Source organism: Andrena cerasifolii, chromosome 3 (genome assembly GCF_050908995.1).
Source record: "Andrena cerasifolii isolate SP2316 chromosome 3, iyAndCera1_principal, whole genome shotgun sequence".
Taxonomy (NCBI): Eukaryota; Metazoa; Arthropoda; class Insecta; order Hymenoptera; family Andrenidae; genus Andrena; species Andrena cerasifolii.
Window position 1 is genome coordinate 23,689,528 of NC_135120.1, and position 21,214 is coordinate 23,710,741.

Sequence of the window (21,214 nt, forward strand, 5' to 3'; positions counted from 1 at the left end):
CCTCCTCCCCACCCCTCCCCTCAAACCTCGTGTCGATCGACCACTGGGGTCACTCGGAAGTGGCTAATATTTTTTTTTGCAAACAAATAAAACCTCGGTTACCGAATTTGAAGTGCATTTTAGCAGTTTCCATTAATAAAATGGTTTCTTAAAGCCATATTTAAATTATTAGTTATATAAAATTTAGACAGCTTTCAAGCTCCTTGTGAAGGAGATATTGCTGTGAAGAGGGCCTCTTCAAGAGAGTGGCCGTTTGGGAGGAATGCAAGTCCGATTGGTCAGATTAGGAGGTGTGACAATACTTATTCAGGTCCGTAAACTGCATCCTTGGGATGCAAAGAATAAATATTTATTTTTAATATTTATTTTTAATAAATATTTATTCGAAATTATTCAAATAACGCCCAATTCTGTTTCCCGCTACACGCAGAACCTTCGATCGCTCTCCATACATAATTCTCCATAAAAATTTCCAATCCTTATCCTCCCCATTTTTCATCCTCCTGCGGCATTCATCCTCCCAAAATAATCAAATATCCGTATCCTCTTAAAGCTGCGGGAAAACATACGACAGGCATCGAGACCGAGTTGGGCATTATTCGAATAATCTTCGAATAAAATCAAGTTATTCCGGAAAAACGAATAATTTTTTATTCGACTAAATTTTTATTATTATTTAATATTATTTATAATTATTAATAACTTTTTATTCGCATAAAAATTTGTTAATAATAGATCCCTATTTCTATTCGAATACAAATTTATTCGAATAATGCCCAACTCTGCATCAAGGACGTTTTAATTCTCGTCATTCCCGTGGGTGACTCTTTTATCGTTACGGCACTGGGATGGCTGATGACAAATGCTTGTCGACCGTGTGACAGTGGTTTGCTCCATCGCTGTTGCAACGAGCTGCCGGCACTGTCTTATTTCGTTCCCTCTGCGAAACTGTGCTTGCCCGTTCCCAGCAGCAACATGCCGCGATGTCTGATCAAATCGATGAAAAGGTACAGGAAAACTGACAATTCCCCCGAAGGTAAGAAAACCAAGTTCCTTTCCGTTGCTGTCGAACGCGAGGGTACAGTGTGCCAAGGGACGACAGTGACACCTTCGCGTGGTTATGGACAAAGTATCGTATATACAATGTACGAACTGTATCGTGTTATCGTTGGTAATGCGAGTCGTATTCGTATCGAATATTAGATCTCCTTCCCTTCTTTAGACACGTTTCATAGCGATTTACGCTCGCACGGCCAAGGCCGAGTCCCCTCGCACCCGGGTTTCTGGGTATTTCGTGAAGTTGCTACGTGATGCATGATAGGTACTTGACTGTAAATAATGTTCTCCATCGTGGCAGGCCATTTTACGCGTTCGCTACTAGCGGGGACCTAGGGTTGCCAACTATTGTACTATATTTTTGTCTAGTGTACTATATACCGTTAGAAAAAGAAACAGTACGTAAAAATACTATATTTCCGATACATCAATAAGTTTTACAATTTTTACGTATTTTTTTATTCTATGGCGACAGGAAAACTAATTTGCCAATTTAAACTTTAAACTTCTGAACGCGACTTAACAAAAGTGTTGTCTATGAGCTCTTTGTTAAAATTTATATAAAGTAATTGTGTACTTTGTCTTTATTCTCGCCACTTCAGCTTTCACAGGGAAGATTGTTTCTATAATGAATATGAAGTGCGGGAAGAGAGAAACAGAGCCAGTCTATCTCTCATAAAAAATGACCACCTCGTATATGTTAATTTGGACTTTCAGTGCAATCAAACTATTGACATATTTGTTAAAAACAATAAATTAATTAATAATGCGAAAAAAATATACATTTAAAAAATAAGATGTACTTTTCTTTGAAAGGTACTATATTTCTTCGCGATCTACTATATTGTTTATTTTAAGAGACGGGCGTGACTCGAAGAAACTTATGTTTTAAGGGAGCATAGTATAACAAAAATTTTGCATCGGTTATAAACGACGTCTCGAAACATAAAAGATCTTTCTTATACGCAGAGACCGAATTGTCGTGGACCCCGCCGCCGTCGACCGATACCAAACGAAAGCAGCAGGTCAAAGACAATTCCGCGAAATGCAATAACATTTGGACCTCCTCGAAACTGCCGATCGTTACGCGGTACTGCTTCAACAAAGAAAACAACATGATATGGAGGAAGGAGCTGAACGGCGACATGGGTTTCCCCGAAATGGACAGTCCTCTTTCATCAGCCGCTGGCAGTGTCCCCATTAACACTGGCCAGGTAGTCGTCGACGTAAAGGACGAGCAGAAGCTAGAGAAAGTGCAGATACCGTTGCAGATGAACGCGAAAAAGTTGAACTGCCCCCTGAATGTGACGAGCGACGAGATCAAGGTAGCCGTGAACTTGAACAGGACGTTCAACGGTGCTGAGAGCCAAGCGACGGCGCAAGCGATGTACTTAACCCCAAACAAGAAGCCGATCGACCCCTCTCAGAGTCAGTATTTCAGCGGCAACATAAAGGCGTCGGGTGTAGAGAACACCCAGAACTGGAAACGGAACAAGACCATGCATTATTGCCCTTACTGCCGCAAGAGTTTTGATCGACCCTGGGTGCTCAAGGGCCACTTGCGCCTCCACACTGGCGAGCGACCTTTCGAATGCCCCGTGTGCCATAAGTCCTTCGCTGATCGGTACATATACTTTTTCGATTTTCACTTGAATTACGAGGATAGTTTGATTACTAGGGTCGGCAGAGCAAATTTTTCCCGAGTGTGGAGTTGGGGAGGGAGGCGTACAAATTAAAAGGTCAAATATCAAAAGCCTGAAAAACAGTAGTACGCAAACAAAAAATACAAAATGGTAAAATGCCCTCCAAAGTTCCTAATGTGGAATTCTACATAGAGCAAAATCTCCAGTGCGGAATATATACTGCACATACAGGGTAGGCGTTTCATCCTGCAACCCGCGCTCGCGCGAACAGGTAAAATGGCAACAGCGCCTCACGGACGCATTCCACTACAACCATGCACCGTCCCGGCGTTCAGAGAGCTGCCAGCGATATGTTGATTTCTCCAATTTTCTATTTTAAAATTATTTTAATAAATTGCCTAATTTATTCCTTCTTTTGTAATTATGTAAGATTTATACTGTTACTAAATAACTCTGTTTAACTTGAAGGCTGTGATGTAATGTATATGTTTCGCAGATCGAATTTACGTGCTCATCAAAGGACACGGAACCACCATCAGTGGCAATGGCGATGCGGAGAGTGTTTCAAAGCATTCTCCCAAAGGCGATATTTAGAACGACATTGTCCCGAGGCTTGTAGGAAATATAGAATATCTCAAAGGAGAGAGCAAACTTGTACTTAGAACAAGATTTTTGTTCTTCTAACGTATACATACTATTATTTATGTATAGAAGCGTGTAATATAATATATTAAATGTACTTTGTTCTTACGTATAGCGTAAAATTTGTATTCAAACTGTCGTCACATAGTTGTTCTAATATAATTGCATATTATACGATGTATAACAATGTCGACAAAAACAGATCGACAAACAAACAAACTAATTCGAAGCAAATTCCAGTATTTCTTTTTCATTCCCATGAAAAGCTACATTCAGTCGTGAAAAGTTTAAATCGTAGGAAAGGCAGGAGTATTACATGAAATCTCATTCGCACGTTTTCTTCTCAATCGAAAAAAAATTTTTTGCTACAAGATAAATCAATTTCATACTACTTTAACAGGAGAAGAAATAACTACAAGATTCTTCTGTTCCATTAAAGTGGCAGTAATTTCAATTACAAACACTGAAGCAACGGTGGGCACGAGAGTTTGTATTCGACCAATGCCGGGGGGGCTTGGAAATGCGCCTTGAAGTCTCGCACGCAATTGGACGCCACTTGTCCGTAGAGTGCGCGCGACGTCGTAACGGTTTTCTGGTCTGAGTGTCTTTACTCTTTCATGGCGCATGTCGTGTACGTTCAACGAGGAATAATTATCGCTCGCATTTGACGCAGTGCGTTAGTCTCATATTACAAACGGAAAAGAACGTGATATACTGAGTGCCGCGTATTACGCGATACGCTTTCCGAGCAAGTAATCCGTGTTAAGTGCTCCTGCAAGGAAAGAACGCGGCGGTTAAGCACTGCAAAGAAAACTTGACATTGGAACGGCCATTTTGGCGTGTTGTTTCCTAATCGAGTGCTCAGCTTCAGCATCGATATCCATCCATTTCAAGGTAAGTAGCTTCGCGGCTGTGGACGTATCGGTGAACGAACGGTCGCGCATTGATAACGTTTCTGCTTTCCGTTCCATCGCGTACGTTTATCGCGCGGAGGATTTTCGGCCCGTTTACATAGGGAGAGGAGAATTGACTTTGCGCAGATGGTTTTGCCCTGTGCTCTGTTTTCCGTCCCGTTCGCGAGTATGTCTGACGGCAGTGTCGCCGCGTATTGAAATCGTCCAGTAAGGGGGGCCTTATTAGTACGTTGAAAACTTACTCGTAATTTCTCTACAATTAATAGGAATTCGAAATGAACGGTGTTTTCATATCTATCCTATACGCGATATTCGAAAATGTTGCCAATGTCTGCGGCCAACTTTCCAAATAAGCATGTTACGGATATTCTTACCGTAAATGTGGCATGTCTGACTTTAATTCGGAAGTTTTCTTCAGTTTAAAAGCAATTCTCGATGTTCGGACTTTCTATTCCCATTAGAAATTACGTAAAGCTTACGAAATATATCGTAACTGTGGAGCATACATTATAATTAATTTATCGATTCGGATATTCATCCTTGTAACTTTTCTTCGGTAGAAATAAATGCATTTCTCTGTTCCATATTTAACGATATATTTCACGTGTGCCTTATTTCAGCACACGTATGTACATCATGTATTGTGAAACGAATTTTCATTCTCAAAGGAATGCGATCTTCGAAATTTAAATTTTTTTTATTAACAATGTAACCAATAACAAGGGGAATTATTATATTTCCTTGTGAGACTGAAGTGTATAAAAACTAGTACTGTTCCAATAAGAGTGTACATCATGTTTACATTCTATTGTGATCTTTCCAATAGGTCACACTTGCTGTTTGTCTTTCGTCCCATAGGTAGTCAACTGTTTAACCGATTCCTCATGATTACAAATTTAAATTTCTAATTCCTCGCTACCCGCGATCAAATACCTCGCAGAGTTTCTTTTTTTTTTTATAAATCTCACGATTGTAAATCGTTGGTCGCACGCGTACAATAAGTTTTTTTTTAATCTGATTGGTACCTGCATATTTGCGGAATACAATTTTTATCGATTCTGTTAATGTTCATAGCTTATTTACGAGGGAAAATTTTATTCCAGCAAGTAGATTTATTTCATCATTTCAAAAATGATGACAGAAACACACATAAATTCCAATCATGTCCTAAATTCTGGTTTGGCCCCAAAATCAGAGATCGACAAAATGGACGATGTAGGTTGGAAAGCCAAATTAAAAATTCCACCAAAGGACATACGTATTAAAACTAGTGTAAGTATGTAATGTCCGTTGCGTCGATGAAATTTTTATTAACATCAAGCCTTTTGAATTAAAATCCAACGTAAAATATCATTCTGTAAACGCTGTTGCGTTACTTACCCGTAATTATTTCAAATTCATAATTAAAGGAATTGTAAAAATTTATAGGATGTTACTGATACTCGTGGCAATGAATTTGAGGAGTTCTGCCTAAAACGAGAATTATTGATGGGGATCTTTGAGAAGGGCTGGGATAAGCCTTCCCCGATTCAAGAAGCCAGTATTCCTATTGCATTGTCTGGTAAAGACGTCTTAGCTCGTGCAAAGAACGGGACTGGCAAAACTGGGGCCTATTCGATTCCAGTGCTAGAACAGGTACGCATTCCGACGATGTCTGCTATTAATACTTTATCCTTTACCCTTGTGTATGTTCATGACTTTCATTCGTTATCACTCGTGCGTGTACGAGTTCGATCTGTTTTATTTGTTGCTATTAAAAATTATGTAATCGACAGATTTTCACCCTATTTTCAAGTTAATGAGTTCGAGAAATTGGTAGCAAACACAAGATTGCTCCAAAATGTGTTGAATGCGTTATTAAGATTATGCCTTCTGTAAATATTTCTCTGTTTCAATAAAGTTATCTCTTGCGATGCATTTCTTTAGGTGGATCCACGAAAAGATGTGATCCAGGCGCTGGTAATTGTACCCACTAGGGAGTTAGCTCTTCAGACATCACAGATCTGTATTGAACTCGCTAAACACATGGACATAAAGGTAATGGTAACTACCGGAGGAACAAACTTACGAGATGACATTATGAGGATTTATCAGAAAGGTTTGTGTTAATAACATTTATTTACACGGGTGTATGAAATTTACAAGTATGAACTTAATTGGGTAATAGAATTCATGAGAACGAACAGAGATCTTGGTAAACATAAGTCTGTAAATTAACCGTTTTTAAAGTATGTAATTTTCTGGGGAATATTTTTCTGTTTAAATTTTCTTGATAGAATTTAGTTACTAATCTTGCACCAGTCTTTGCACATCCATACGTGATATGAATATTCAAAACCTTTGCATTTGGGTAAGCAGAAGGAGTTAAGGAAGCGACAAAAAAATATGAAAGTGAATTTCAGTACAGTGGAACCTCGATAACTCGAATCTCAAGGGAAGAGAAAAAATTTTCGAATTGTGGAGGTTTCAGCATATTGAGTTTTCAAATAACAGAGGTTCAACGATCGAAAATTTGACTTAATAGAGGCTTCGTGCGACTGTTAATTTGTTGACTTGTGAAGCTGTAAAGCAAGACGAATTCAAGTTTTAAAGGTCAATTGTTTATTGTATACCTATAATCAAATATACCTACAACTTATATATTACGTACATACTTACATATATAATAAGAATTATGACACATTTTATGCGCGAAATATTACTCTTTATTACATATTAATAAAATTTCTGATTTTGATTTGTGCTAGTCTTTTAGTGTATTGTAAATCAATAGCATTTTTAATCGTGAATAATGCAGAGAAAACATTTTCCTTAATATTTTGAGGTCTTTCTACGAAATTCCGTAATACATATGTAGAAGTAAATTTCGAGATGTAGAGGTGAAATACATAATTTAATATGCAAAATATAGTTCGAATTAAGGAAGCTTTATTTCGAGTTGCAGAGGTGTTTACAGCAGAGCGAAAGGGAATGAAGAAAATTTTCGTCTTAGACAGGTTTTCGAGTTATCGAGGTTCGACTGTATTAGTAAAAACTGTAAACAAAATTAATCCCTAGCAAGACTTATTTTGAGATCATTGTGTGACGATAGGCTTATTTTCTTAAAATATGATTTAATCGCTAGGAAATGTAATTATATAAATGAAATTAGTTTGCAGACTTTTGTACCGTCAAAGACCCAGTTCCTGATTAGAACCCAATTCCTGATCAGTTTTGGAAAATAAACCAAATAATAAGCTTATTATGATACAAATTTATTCTAACAAATTACTAAATAATTATGAAGTATTTTGAAATTTATACGCAAAATTTGATAGCTCATAGTAAAACGTGCGAAGGTGATCAGAAACTGCTCCCTTTGCATTTTTCACTTTCAAAGTTAAATTATAAAATAATTATTCTTATGTGTGCACTTTTTTAATACCAAATTAAAGATAAAACATAGAGTTAATGAAATAACAAAAAATCTTTTAGATTTGGTTAAGTTTTCCCTTTACACGTTTAAAAACCCGCGGTTGTTACTCTTAAGTGATCAGGAACTGGGTCCTTGACGGTATATTGAAACTTAAATTTCTTCCGTAGGTTCCAGTAATTAGTTAAGTTTGTATTTATACTTCTGAAACTCTACGTGTAATTAATTGTAACACTTGAGTCTAGAAAGTATTTAATTATGTTATGTTTGTGTGTAGTGCAAGTAATAATAGCAACGCCAGGAAGAATTCTCGATCTCATGGACAAGAACGTTGCAAACATGGATCATTGTAAAATTCTAGTTTTGGATGAAGCAGATAAGCTTCTATCGCAAGATTTCAAAGGAATGTTGGATCATGTCATTTCTAGGTACGTTATACCGCATATACAAATAAACTTTCCCCGAAATACAACTTTACGGCTTTTATAAATACTTTCCTTTGTTACACTCACATTTAGATTACCACATGCACGTCAGATATTGCTGTACTCAGCCACATTTCCCCTCACGGTGAAACAATTTATGGAGAAACACTTGAGAGATCCATACGAGATTAATTTAATGGAGGAACTCACGTTAAAAGGTGTAACGCAATATTACGCCTTTGTACAAGAACGACAGAAGGTTCATTGCCTTAATACGCTGTTCTCCAAGGTAAGATTATGTTGTATGTGAAAATTTCACTTAGCATGCACTATAACTGTTTTGTATATCGCTTTCGTCTAATCATATAATTCCCTTTTCTTCTTTCAAGTTGCAAATAACTCAAAGTATAATATTCTGCAATTCAACGCAACGCGTTGAATTACTTGCAAAGAAAATAACAGATCTTGGATACTGCTGTTATTACATACACGCGAAAATGGCGCAGGCACACCGAAATCGCGTGTTTCATGATTTTCGAGCAGGGCTTTGTAGAAACTTGGTAAGTAATCGCACCAACAACATATAAATGATATATTGTTTGAGAAAGAAAATGTACATAACTTTTACAACTTCTCATGCTTCAAAATGGTAGCAATTGAATTTGTATTTTTCCATTTCTATTTATATACTTGTACACCGTTTAAGAGATTGCGTATCGATTATGTGACTTTTGTGCATCCATAGGTGAGCAGCGATCTCTTTACACGTGGTATTGATGTACAAGCAGTGAACGTCGTGATCAATTTCGACTTTCCAAAAATGGCAGAGACATACTTGCATCGTATTGGTCGATCAGGACGATTCGGCCATTTAGGTATAGCAATTAACCTAATTACATACGAGGACCGTTTTAACTTGCATCGTATCGAACAAGAGCTTGGAACAGAAATTAAGCCTATCCCGAAGGTGATAGATCCAAGTTTGTACGTAGCAAGACCAGAAGACAATAACAGTATGGAAGAGGGTAATGTCTCCAAGTAGTTTCGATACATGGTCGTCGAGGAAGTTTTACATGCGCTCAAAGAGTTTAAAGTGTAAAAATATGGTGATTGTGTGGCTCGTACATGTAAGGCATACAACGTGTTATGCTTTGAACTCGCAGAGTGAAACTTCAGTCTGAAAAAAGAATTGTCTGGTGTGTTTAACAGTGTATAAAGACGAAACAGTGCTATGAACATTTAGATAAAAAAAAAGTGGTCTATATAGAAAAAAAATTGAAAATTTCAATTAACGTCATAGTAAGCAACGGAAAACATGAATTTCTTGTAAATATAAGGCATACTGAGCGTGAAGCAGTGGACTCAGTGTATGAGGTGATGTGAATGCCGGTGCGAGTCATTCTTTGTACATAGATACATATAAATGTACATAATCTAAAGTGCGCCAGAGTCAAGCCATTATCAAGAGCACAATATGTAAACGAATACATGAGTAACATAATAATCATTACATTTTACCGCAACTGTAAATACTACATGAAGATTATCCATCATTTTAATAGTAAATTTTTATACAATGGCTTCATACTTCCAAGACCGTTTTTTTTTTGTTCTTTAAGGAAAACCGTGATGGCACGCGCGATTTAAAGGAGAAGCAACAGCGCGGGGGCAGTCGTACTTAAGCGCCTGCCCTCGAGTATCCGAACACTATATATTAATCCGCGTGCCCATTACTTTTGCATCACCATACCTGCATATGAAATTCTCCTTAAATATACAATCACAAATTCTAAATATCGTATTGATCTTAATATTTGATCATGGCTTGATTTTGCTACCTGTCAATGCTGTCATACAACTCTGAAATTCAAATCACTTTTCAAAAGGCAAAAGATTGTTCTTTTCTTTCTGTGAAGCGATAATAGAAACTTTTTTTTAAAACTAAATCTGATTTTTTTTTTACGAAATTGTGATTGAGCGTCAGAGGTTGTAAAATTGACTAGTTTTATATAATTATTTTTTATAAATAACTGGCTGGTGGCATTTGTCAATGTTAGGGATTCGATGTATGATTTCTATTGATTATTCACGTGTCTGCTACGCTTCGAAATCGATATAACAACCAACGTACGAGTAATGAAATTATCTAGCGGGGACGACTCTTTGTTACTCTTCAGACACGTTTTAGATAAAACCTGCAAAAGTCAAGTAAAATGTAGATGATACAGGATGAGATGCCAGTTTCTGTGACAGATAAAATAACTGCCAAAACTATAATAGGACATCATGGAATCCCTTTTTATTTTTGGTTTTTCTCTTTGATATCCGTGTACATGCTAGCCGTATGAGAAGCGAAAATGCATAATGGCGTGTATGAGAAATGATTTTCGATGAAATTTCTATTATATTGTTAATATTCTCCGTGAACAAAAAGTGCACCACCAGCCAAGACGACCTAGGTTTATGGAACGAAATGCGTATACATTAAAAATAGGCAATAGTAGAATATATCATGTTTGAGGCAGAAAATTCCAATGAGAGATATTAATGAAAGCGATGAAAAGCGGTTTGGAATGCATTTAGCCTTATAATATCAGTTTTAACGGATATTTTGCTTCGTCGGTGGAGGCAACAGGAGAGATCCTCTTATGACGATGAAGATTGACTGCTGGAACGGAGAAGTGTGATAATTTGAAACACTGCTATAGAATGGACGCGAAAACTGATCATGATTTCGAATGTCCATTAAATGGAAAATGGATGGCTTTGCATGCGTACGTTCGCAAAGAGAAATGTTAAGCTTTAGAATCGAGTATAGTTCCACGGAATGTCACGTATAAAATATAATCGCTTACTTAAAGGTTTTGACTTACTTAATATTCAAATATAGGTGACACATATTTAAGTGCAATCGCAAAGTATGATATTACAAACCATAAATTGGTGAATTACGAATATTTGATACGAAACTTCTATATATACTGACTTGTATGCATATCAAAGATAGAACGAAAAAGTCCCCTCTTCGTTTCGTTACCGAGCAAAATTACGAACATGTTTGTAGTGGACAGGGTTATATTATGTATCTTTTGCACAAATATTTTACAATCCTGCTCTACGAATGATATGCTTAAGCAATTATTAATTACTGACGTACGAATGATCTCTCTTGTGTCACCATTTGAGCATTAATGCTGTGATTTAGTGTTATGGTGTTAAATGCATTAGAAACCGTTCTTCTGTGCTAAACAACAAATTATAATTTGATACACATGACGTTTCAAATATTGGGAAAATACCCGGGTCGCACGGGTAGCTGTGCGCGAACGGTTGTTGCCCATGGATTTACACTTTTTTGCCAGTTCGAGAAAAAAAAAATGTGATTTGAGAACTCGTTAAATGTAGGAAATCTCAACGATTGATTGTAACACAAGCACGCATCGTATTGTTGCAACGGAGCAGGCATCATGATGTTTGGGGCGATAGGAGAAAGCCAATTAATAGTAGAGGATCAATGTGCGAAACATTCATTTCCACATTGGGATGTATATTTGAAAGTGAAAACAGGAAATAGTTACAAAAATTGGCAGTGATTTATCTAAATAATTACGTAAGCGTTGTATTTATAACAGTTTAGAGAAAAAGGGCACTACCCGGTGTTCTTTCTCTCTCTCTTTTTTTTTGTGGCTCTATCTTTTATCGATTACGTTTCTTCCCTCATATGCGATGTTACTGGCCAAACAAAAATTTTCACCAGTCAGATATACTTGAGATAAAGTAAAATCGCATATGACATTCTGTTCCAATGTAATATTGTAATCCTTTTTTCTCTCTCTCTCTCTCTCCCCCCCTCTCTATCTCTCTCTCTCTCTCATATTTTTTATTATTTCCTCGGTATGGGAACACGTAATTCAATAAGTCGAACAGTATTTCAGATGTGTCTGTTCTAAAAACAATACTCTCCTACATATTCACTGTAAAATTTTGCTTTTGTGTTATATGTTGTGAAGATTATTGCGGTTCTTTTCGGCGAAGTTGTATAGACGAGGAAAGTAATACTCTTGGTCTTGCTGAATTATAATTTGAGACACCATTAGATCCGATATGGAATCTATTTTGTGAAGTATATTTTAATCAATCTTTAAAAGAGTCAAGCATGTGCCAACGTATAAAAAGTAATTAACAGTTTAATGGATCTTCGTACACGCATTGCATGGAATTATTCCTAACGATTTAACGTATGTCTCGATCGCTTGGCGATGTGTCGCACGCGCGCGCGCCGTTCATCTATCAGTTTTAAACGCCAGTTCTAGTGCACGTCGCTAGAAGTATCTTTCAGATCTTACATTCGTACAATGGAAAGTGTCGTTATTGTATTCACCATCTTGACTCTTTTTAAAGAATGGTATTCATGCGAGATAAAAAGTATAAATCTCTAGTAGAAATTGGGTGATGAGAATTGCTGAATGCAATGCTATGCGCATAGACTGAAGGGATATATAGATATCTATGTGTTTGTTTTGTTTCACTGTTGAAATTGATGAGTGAATCATTGAAATTTTAACCCGAAAGTTATGCCATTCTCCATGTTGTACATGGAACTTAAATTCTTGTGAAATCTTCGGGATACATGCCTACCCATTTGAAGCGTCGAAGGTTGCTTACACACAGAAAAATGATCCGAGTAATTTTGTTCTTGAAACGCCTCGTAAGCATTCCCTCACGTCTGTCGCATAGATGTGTATCCAAGTGAAGTTCCTACGCCTCATCTTGGAGAAGAAGATTATTCTTGATGTGGAGACTATTTGTGAGTGCACCTTTATATGACATAAAAGTGCAAGGTTGGAAGCGACGTGTCAACATCTGGATTTGGGTTTATAGAAAACTCTTACGACCATCACGAAGAGTTGTACTAATAATTAAATATATATACGACTGAGTTCGTATAAGTGAAGGCTAGAACATCTTTGCGCGACTGAAATTGTTCCATCAACAGTCTTGTACCTTCACTGCAATTCGCATTGGCCACAGTCCAGTGCAACGAGCTGCACACTCTACAATTATTGCACACTTTCACAGCATAAAATGGTAAATTGGTTTAAAGTCAACATCACGAAATCATTTAATAGCTTGAGCAGCTCGTGTGTGATATTGGAACAAGATCTCCAATAATCCATGAAGAATCAATTGAAAAAAAAAAAAAAATGAAAAAATCCCCAAAAAAAAAAGAAATTCTTTCAAGTACAAGGAGTACCGTCACGTTAAATGTGTAACAATCACTGTAATTTATTTCTAAAGTTCCATTTTACTTCTACGTAATGATGTCATGTTGAAGCGTTTTAGAGCGACGGTACATCGAAAATGTGTTTACAAGCGTACACCTTTTCGTACCAACAAATGCAGGAAATTCTTTATACGCTCGAAAAAAAAAAAAATTGGTTTATATCCTGACACGAGAATCTGATAACGAATTGTTGTGAATGCAAGTCGCGCATTACTGTGCACCCGTTTTTTTTTTGTTTTCTTTTAAACGTTTTATATGCGAATACACGTGTGTGTAGATCTTGCATTTCTGACACGCAGCAACAAGTATCGTGTGCATTACAAATAAAAAAAAACCATACACGCAGTACTGGCCGACTTGCATGGGAAAGAGGAAAAAAATTTGCGAGTAAGATAGCAGCGTATGTTTCCGGCGTGATCGTACGAGTTTTGGTACGGAATTCTTTTTACGTTCGAGAAACGTTTAGGAGCTACTTTAACCACGTACGAGAAAAACCATTTTGAAAGATTGTCCGTTATTCCAGGAACGTAAATATGTTTATTTGTCGATTGTGAAGACAGGTTTGTGCCCAGATTACGAAACAGAACCTTTTTTATTTGTCTTTTTTTAATTTTTCCGAGCACAGACCCGATCTGGCGATGAAAAAGAAACGCATGTCAATGGATTTGTTTTCAAAAGGAACAAAATAGCAAAGCAAATTTGGTCCTTAAATAAAATTTCCGGTTCAGTATAACGACGCATATGTCTTCTTTCGTTCCACAATATCCTGTTAACGTCGATTCTCGGGACGATTAATTGCGGATAATGGTACGGTATACAAAGTGGGTAATGCATAATTAGAATATCTTCTCTGCGCACGATATGGTGTGAGTAAATATTTCACCATGCGAGTCCAGAGAATACCGTGATTTAAGTGATCTACGAATAGCTTTGTTAAGATTTAGATTAGAGCACTCGCAGCTTCTAGTATCAAAATTAATATAACGTAGTATTGTACAGGGTGTTCTTTAAAAAGATGATCTATACGAGGAAGACTGAGGAGGTAGAATGAAGTAAAACAATCTATAAACATTGTGTTCAACGCGTATTTAATAATATAGATCGTGTGAAACAAATATCAAAGTCTAACGTACATAAGTTTAGCTAATAGATTTATCAAAAGAATTAATAGTAATCATTTTTTTTTTAATAGCCTCGGTCTCTCCAGATACTTTATTTTTCGAAATGTATTTTTAAATGGACTACTGTATTAGCTGTAAATAGAAATGTCTGGATAAATATATTCTAACAAATGCATCAGTCACTTTAACGGTCAGTTCGCTTTTGCGAACAGAAAAATGGTGCCCGTAAACCAAATAATCGTAGCTCTGTCACGTTAGTGGTATTAAGCTTTAACGCTATTTATTTTGTTAGATATACTTTATCGACGTCATGCTTATACGACCTATTTTATTTTGCGCTTCGTACCACCTTTCTCAAAGAAACCATCTTTTTTCAGAGACACCCTGTATTTTACTAAAAATTGTCCACCGCTTCGATGAACGGAGTAAATTTAGGCTTTTATCAATTTCTGAAGCAAGAGAATTTATGATGCGTTGATAACTATAATGTTGCTCTACGGTTCTGTGACGAGTATTATCCAATACACAGGAGAAATAAAATTTCTCCACGGATAATAATTAATATACTCACCCATCCTTATGGTAGAATTGCAAACTTCAATCGCGTATGATTAATACAGAATACAACGAAATTTCTGGAACAACCAGTAACTTACTGAAGTACTTTGAAATACAAGATTAATTATAATACTTTTGATAGTTTCAATTTTTTAATATACAGGGTGTTTATCGTAATGGGTTCCACAATTTTTTAATCACTTATAGTAATTCGACAGAATAAAGTTTTTCACCGTTAATGAATTACAATGATTGAAATTTCCAAAACTTTCTTTTCATTAAAAGATTAGATCATTAAGTAGGATCAGCTATTTTTGTTTTGTATAGTATTATAACTGTTACAAAGATGAGCCCAGTGATTTACAATATTATGACCTTTGGGGTGACCTGTAATATTAATATTCACACTAAAAGTGTATTTCTTCTGAATTGTTATCTTCTGTATTTTACTTAATGTTAGCAAATGCAGGACGGGAAAATTTGGCAGAAATTTACAGAAAATTCACGGTATAAGGGCTTTTTCTGAATTAGAAAAAGAAATAGATTTCTACAGGGGCTAATTACACGCTGAAGATTCAAAGGGCAGTGAAGATAACTCACGTCAATGGATACGTGTTAGATAGAGTATCAAGGGTAGCATTTTCTCTTATATGAATATTAAGTTTAGAGGTCGTTTACTTCAGGTCGTAATATTTATAGGCCAATGAATTCGCCTTTGCAACAGTTGTAAAACAGTACAAAAAATTATTGTGTAATACGTGAGAAACTCGGATTGATCTGATACGTGAAAACTGAGATTTCACAAATAACTTTCATTTGTCTAATTATCGCAAGTGGTGCAACCATTGTGTTATTTACATACGATAATATAGTGGAATAGTATAACATATTTTTTTTATATAAAATAATTACATACAAGTAAAACACACAGTCGCTTACATTGAAAATCGTTCTCTATTCTTCTTTATGCCTTGATTTTCATAAAATGCAATATGGATTAATAAAATATATTTATAAAAATGCAAAGTTTTATGAAATAGTGACATAGGTACAAATTTCATAAATACATATACATATATACACATACGTAATAGGAACCTAAATTCACAAGTCATCTATTTATGTTCACTTCAGAAATTTGTACGATAATTGTAGACAAAAAAATTTAAATTCAATACATTTCCTAGCATTTATTTTACTAGTTTCTACTGCTTTGAGCTTATTGTTAATCGACTATACTCGCGTAAGTGTATCATCTATCCTAATCGTTTGAAATATGTTTTTTTACTTTTTTTCAGTTTTATTTGAAATACAATCTTCAACTTGGAATATTTTTAAAAATATACGCCCCTGTAGTGTCACTTCTGTTTGTGACCTTTACAATTTCACGCAGAAAATCTCCTCGACTATGATGCAGAATAATTGCTGCCCTTCCATTATTTTGCTCCTTTTGATCTTTTACGTAATTAGAAACGCTGTGTAATGAAATAATACAATAAGATTCACCTAACTTGATGTTTAATAAATGAGAAATATAGAAAACGAATTATTTACAGATACTTTACTTTATTAAATTCATATAGATACTTCATAAATTAATCATTCAATCACAAAATGGGTGATGTTTAATGTGAAGTACTTTTCTTAAGTATCATTATACATATTAATTCTTCATTAACGTTTCATAAAATTTTGCGATATTTTTTGCATTCAAGCAACTAGCAATATGTATCCTTACATTGATCCTAAAAGAATCATAACTATATATTATATTTTATGAACAGAAATGAAAATTCAAATATTGTAGACGATTTTAAGCGTGAGCCATTGTAGTGATTTTCCAGTCATTGGAAATTTTACAGCTCGTAGTGCACATCCAAACTAGTTAAAAATTCTTAATAAACATGTATCTTAATAATAATACTCATTATCCGTTGCCTCTGCCCAGACGGCCCCCGAGGGTCCCAACTTCCAAAAAATTATGATTTTATCCAAACACTATATTCCTTTTGTTTCCCATAATTTTCATACCACACGCGCGTAAATTTATTTGTAATTCTGTTATGTATACAGGTTGTCTCAGAACGTTTGCCAAATGGGCCTTTTTCCTTAAATTCGCCACTGGTAATGTTACCTCTACAGCATGAGTTTTGTGATTCTCTCCCGTTTCAAAGCAAGTTTCAGCTCCTCGCTGCAATGCCATGTAAATGCAAATGTAAATACCGTTTGTATACTTAAGAATGCATAGTTTTAGAATCATAGAACTGAACTATCGTGGTATGATTCGCAAACGTCCTATCTTCATCATCATGTGTACCCAAACGACAATTACTTTTGGAATATACATGTGTTTATTAAGACCTCCCTCCTTGTTTCTAATTGCACTACGAGCTCTGAAAGTTTAGAACCTAATTATAAAGTAACAGTGACGCACTCAGGATTTAATCTTGGGGGGAGCGGAGTTGAACGGATAAAAATATTTGCAACGCAAGTTTAATAGAATTCACCAGGTGATTATACAAATTTATTTAAAGAATAAAATCGAGTTTCCTTTTCTTTTTACAAAGCGCTTGAATTACTTCAGTCCTGGTTACATTAATGTCCATTGTCTTTGGGGAGTGCCAAGCAATGTTAACAAGCATGTCTCGAAGGGTTGCATAAAAATATAGCACATGTCACACGAGGAATTCAACTTATTAAACAATGCAAGTCGCATAAATTATTTCGTGACCCACAGGGTACTTACGAGAGTATACAAACTTCTGATTACCGAGCACTTAATCTCCAAAGCGCACATGCCCCGTATCCTGCTCAGGGTACGAAGAGTTCGCCCCCTACATACTTGGGCAAAGACAAGCTACAAGCACCCCGTGCGCGAAGTATCGCGGCCAGCATCGAGGCGCGACACGCGTGTAGCGGGCGATTAATGGCCCGAGCAATTAGTGATAAGTTTTGCGCCCCTCGATCATACTTGTCCGCGCCGTAAATCTGCGAAACAATCGCGTAGGTGCTTGTAACGCACGCATGTCGAGGCGCGTTACATCGCTAGCCGGACTGCTTGACAAAATGCGGCTAGCCGGCCGGGTCGTGATAGCGGCGAACAGCGATTCGATGAACCTCTCGGAAAGAATCCAGCCACAAGCGGCCGGTACAGCCCTGTCGCGATATTTCCTCTGCCCGTCCCTTTGTCGCTCTCGCTCTCACCCTCCAAGCTTTGATCGGAGCGTACTCCGCGGCGAATGGACGGTGGGCGGGTTCAAGTGTCGGGGTCGAAAAAAAGGCGGAGGAAGAGTTTCGGGATAAGAATTATACTATCGGGCTGTCGGCGCGGCATGAACGAGCGCTATTGATTTTAAGTAATCGCTTAAATAGCGTCAGTGGCCTGTGCAACGGAGTGCCATCGGCGGGGTGCAACCGACAGAGACGCGCGAAACTCGACGGGCGGGCGGAACTTTAAGCCGGCGAAACCGTCGCGGTTCTTACCGCTGGTCCCGTCTTCCCTCCTCGCCCGTTACCTTGGTTGTACCTCCTGCCCTTTCAACTTTCTTTACGACGGTCCCTCCCTCGGTGCCTCCGTAATTCCTCGGTATCGTAAATCGATAAATGCTCGAAAGCAGATCGCAAGGACGCGCGTGGAAATGGAAATGCACGCGCGGAGGGGGCTCGCCGAGGGGCGGGTGGCGCGCTACCATCCCTGTCGAGTATGTAGTGAAATTCAGGGAACGCGTGTCGACCGGCGATCGAACACACGGCGATGTTCTCATCACGAGGTTCTTTGATCGCGTAATCACGGCCGAAGGCCTCCGCGTCCATTAAGGGTGCATTACACGCGGCGTACGCGGAGGCACGTGTATCGGTTCAGGCGAAATCAATTACCCTCGTAAAAGGCCCTTTCGAGGGAAATTCGCGCACGTCGGCCGCCGCGTGTCGTCCGTCGTCTCTCCCGGCGTGTCGCAGTGTCACCTTTACTCTCGGCTGTAGGCAGATCCGCGGAGCCACCCCCTTTCACGCCGGGAGGTGGTCCTCGAGCGAACCCAACTTTCCTCCACGGAAGGAATACCCCCATTTTCCGTGTAATTTCCAGCGAGAAATGGCAGACGGGAAGGGGTAGCTGGGGGAGGGTTGAAAAGAAGGCGCAGACTTGTTGAGAGCGTAAACGCGGGAGCGAGGGCCGCGTCGCACAGTGGGGAAATTTTGCGATTTTATCGCCAAAACTACAGAAATGAAAATTTTCAATTTTACAAATTTAATACGAATGTCAATTGAAGAACTATATTCATTTTCGTGGTCAAAACCTGAAAACTTATTTTTAATATATAAAATTCGGCACTGTTATGTTCTAATATATGTTCTAATAAATTATCCGAAAAACAGCACTTACACAAATTACGAACGATAAAGATTTTTTTATTATTTACATTTACACACTTTTTTCTTTGGTAGAGCATGCCTCTGGTACAGTGCAACAGGGCTTAGCAGAAGGGTTATCGCTTCTGACGACAAACAAACAGACATAATACCTACAAACAATCAAACAGAGGATCGAAGCTGAATAAAATCGTTTAAAAAAGAATAAAAAGGTTTGTAATATATAACATGTGAACCAATCTCGGTCGCAGTTATGTCGTATGTTAGACAAGACACACTGGATCGTGTTTAAAAAAATGCATATAATTACAAGATTATCAACAATTAGCAATTAATAATTGCATTTATAGAATCAAAATAGTCGAACGTAAAATAGGAATGAAAATCATTGCAGGATATTATGGGATTGATAACTATTTTATGTATTGAAAATTGATTCTTATATGAAAAGATTATTTCTAAAACACTACTCTAAAAATTGTATAAATTACGTATTAAAAATCGAAACATAATTATTTTGAGGACGAAAAGATATCTTACGCACCACCAGGAATTGAATCCATGCCTTGAAATTATTTTCAGATCTTTGGATAACACAATATAAGTGTTTGTAGCAACTTGAAAATCTGGATTAATTCATTTGCGAGTCTATACGAGCTTTGTATTAAAACATTTAACAGTAAAATCGGTGGCATTTGATACTCATATTAGTTCTTCATTTGAGATTTGCATTTATTTTGTGGAATTGAAAAATTTATTTTTGTGGTTTTGGTCATAAAATCGCAAAATTTCCCCACCGTGCGTCCGGGCCGAACGAGACGCGGAAGAAGCAGAAGAAAAGAGAAAAGTGACTGTTCCAGGCCTGATCGTAGCCAGAAACGACAGGAGTCCCTGGCAGTTGACGGTGGCGGATAGGCGACGATATCGTAACCGCCACCGTTGGGCATCGTTGGCGGCCTCCTTCCTCCTCGGATCCCCTGCACCTCCGTCCCCGCTGTCCCGTAATCTGACAGTGCATTTAACCACTTTGTGAAATAGTCGTATATCTCGCCGCTGTGACGTAGCATTCGATACGTCGAAAAACGGAGGTTGGAGGGTTGAAGGTGGCAAGAGGAAGGAGCCAGGGACGAGGCGAGGGTGAGGCGAAGGGGGTGGCGGTGAGGTCAGGCGACTCTGTAGGAAAACGCGCGGACGAGGTGCGGCGAGGAGACAGGTCGGGGAGAGAGGAGAGCCGGGAGCGAGTACTAGTGAATGTTGTGCGCGCGCCCGCCCGTCGTGTACCCCATTTAGAGGGGTGGAAAGCGCCGGCAACGAAGGTGGGGTTGCTCGTTCCGTGGGTAGGGAGTGGAAACGATCCCTACTGCTCCGACTCCGTTGTGTGGAAAGCGCACGAGCTGTCTGCTGGCTTGGGAGCGGCGGGGCGCTCGGGGAGGATTTGCAAGGGACAGGCAGGCTAGAGACGAGGGAGGGGGTGAGGGATGCTGGTGGATGAGGCTGAGGGTGAGACGGGCGGGGTGTGCGAGGAGCGTCGGGGAATCACGATGGTGGTGTGTACACCCTCTCCGTGTATAGTCTGGCCGGAGTGGAAGAAGGGTGCGCCCTACTTCGCGTCGGCGTTTTCCCTCCTGGCGGTGTGCAACGACGTGCCGTGAGCGGGAGAGAGACGGAGAGCAGGGGGCGAGCGTATCTCTCCGGTTCAGTGCCGGGCTTTTCGTAGTCTCTCATTTCACGACGAGCGTCCGCGGCATCGGTTACGAGTGTTGTTTCGCGCGTTCGACGAAAATACAGGGA

At 38.2% G+C, this 21,214-nt stretch overlaps 2 protein-coding genes across 4 annotated transcripts; both read left to right on the plus strand.

The window, feature by feature from the left end:
- Positions 1–852: 852 nt before the first annotated feature.
- On the plus strand, positions 853–4,216 carry LOC143367421 (uncharacterized). Of its 2 annotated transcripts, XR_013085034.1 has the most exons (4): positions 853–1,036; positions 2,026–2,680; positions 3,196–3,435; positions 3,544–4,216. XR_013085034.1 is itself a non-coding variant. In XM_076809219.1 (3 exons), exons 1-3 carry the CDS (start codon positions 856–858, stop codon positions 3,359–3,361), a joined length of 1,002 nt encoding a protein of 333 aa, XP_076665334.1. In that variant the 5' UTR covers positions 854–855; the 3' UTR covers positions 3,362–3,463. The 2 variants fall into 2 exon arrangements, 1 of the variants encoding a protein (XP_076665334.1); XM_076809219.1 differs by lacking the exon at positions 3,544–4,216 and having other exon boundaries at positions 854–1,036; positions 3,196–3,463.
- Me31b (ATP-dependent RNA helicase me31b) lies at positions 3,979–14,109 on the plus strand. Of its 2 annotated transcripts, none has more exons than XM_076809217.1 (8): positions 3,979–4,235; positions 5,359–5,527; positions 5,684–5,890; positions 6,182–6,353; positions 7,945–8,095; positions 8,186–8,381; positions 8,482–8,652; positions 8,838–14,109. In XM_076809217.1, the coding sequence occupies exons 2-8, from the start codon at positions 5,387–5,389 to the stop codon at positions 9,132–9,134; spliced, it is 1,335 nt and encodes a 444-aa protein (XP_076665332.1). In that variant the 5' UTR covers positions 3,979–4,235; positions 5,359–5,386; the 3' UTR covers positions 9,135–14,109. The 2 variants fall into 2 exon arrangements, with proteins under 2 accessions (XP_076665332.1, XP_076665333.1); XM_076809218.1 differs by lacking the exon at positions 3,979–4,235 and adding an exon at positions 4,326–4,480.
- The last annotated feature ends 7,105 nt before the right edge of the window (positions 14,110–21,214 follow it).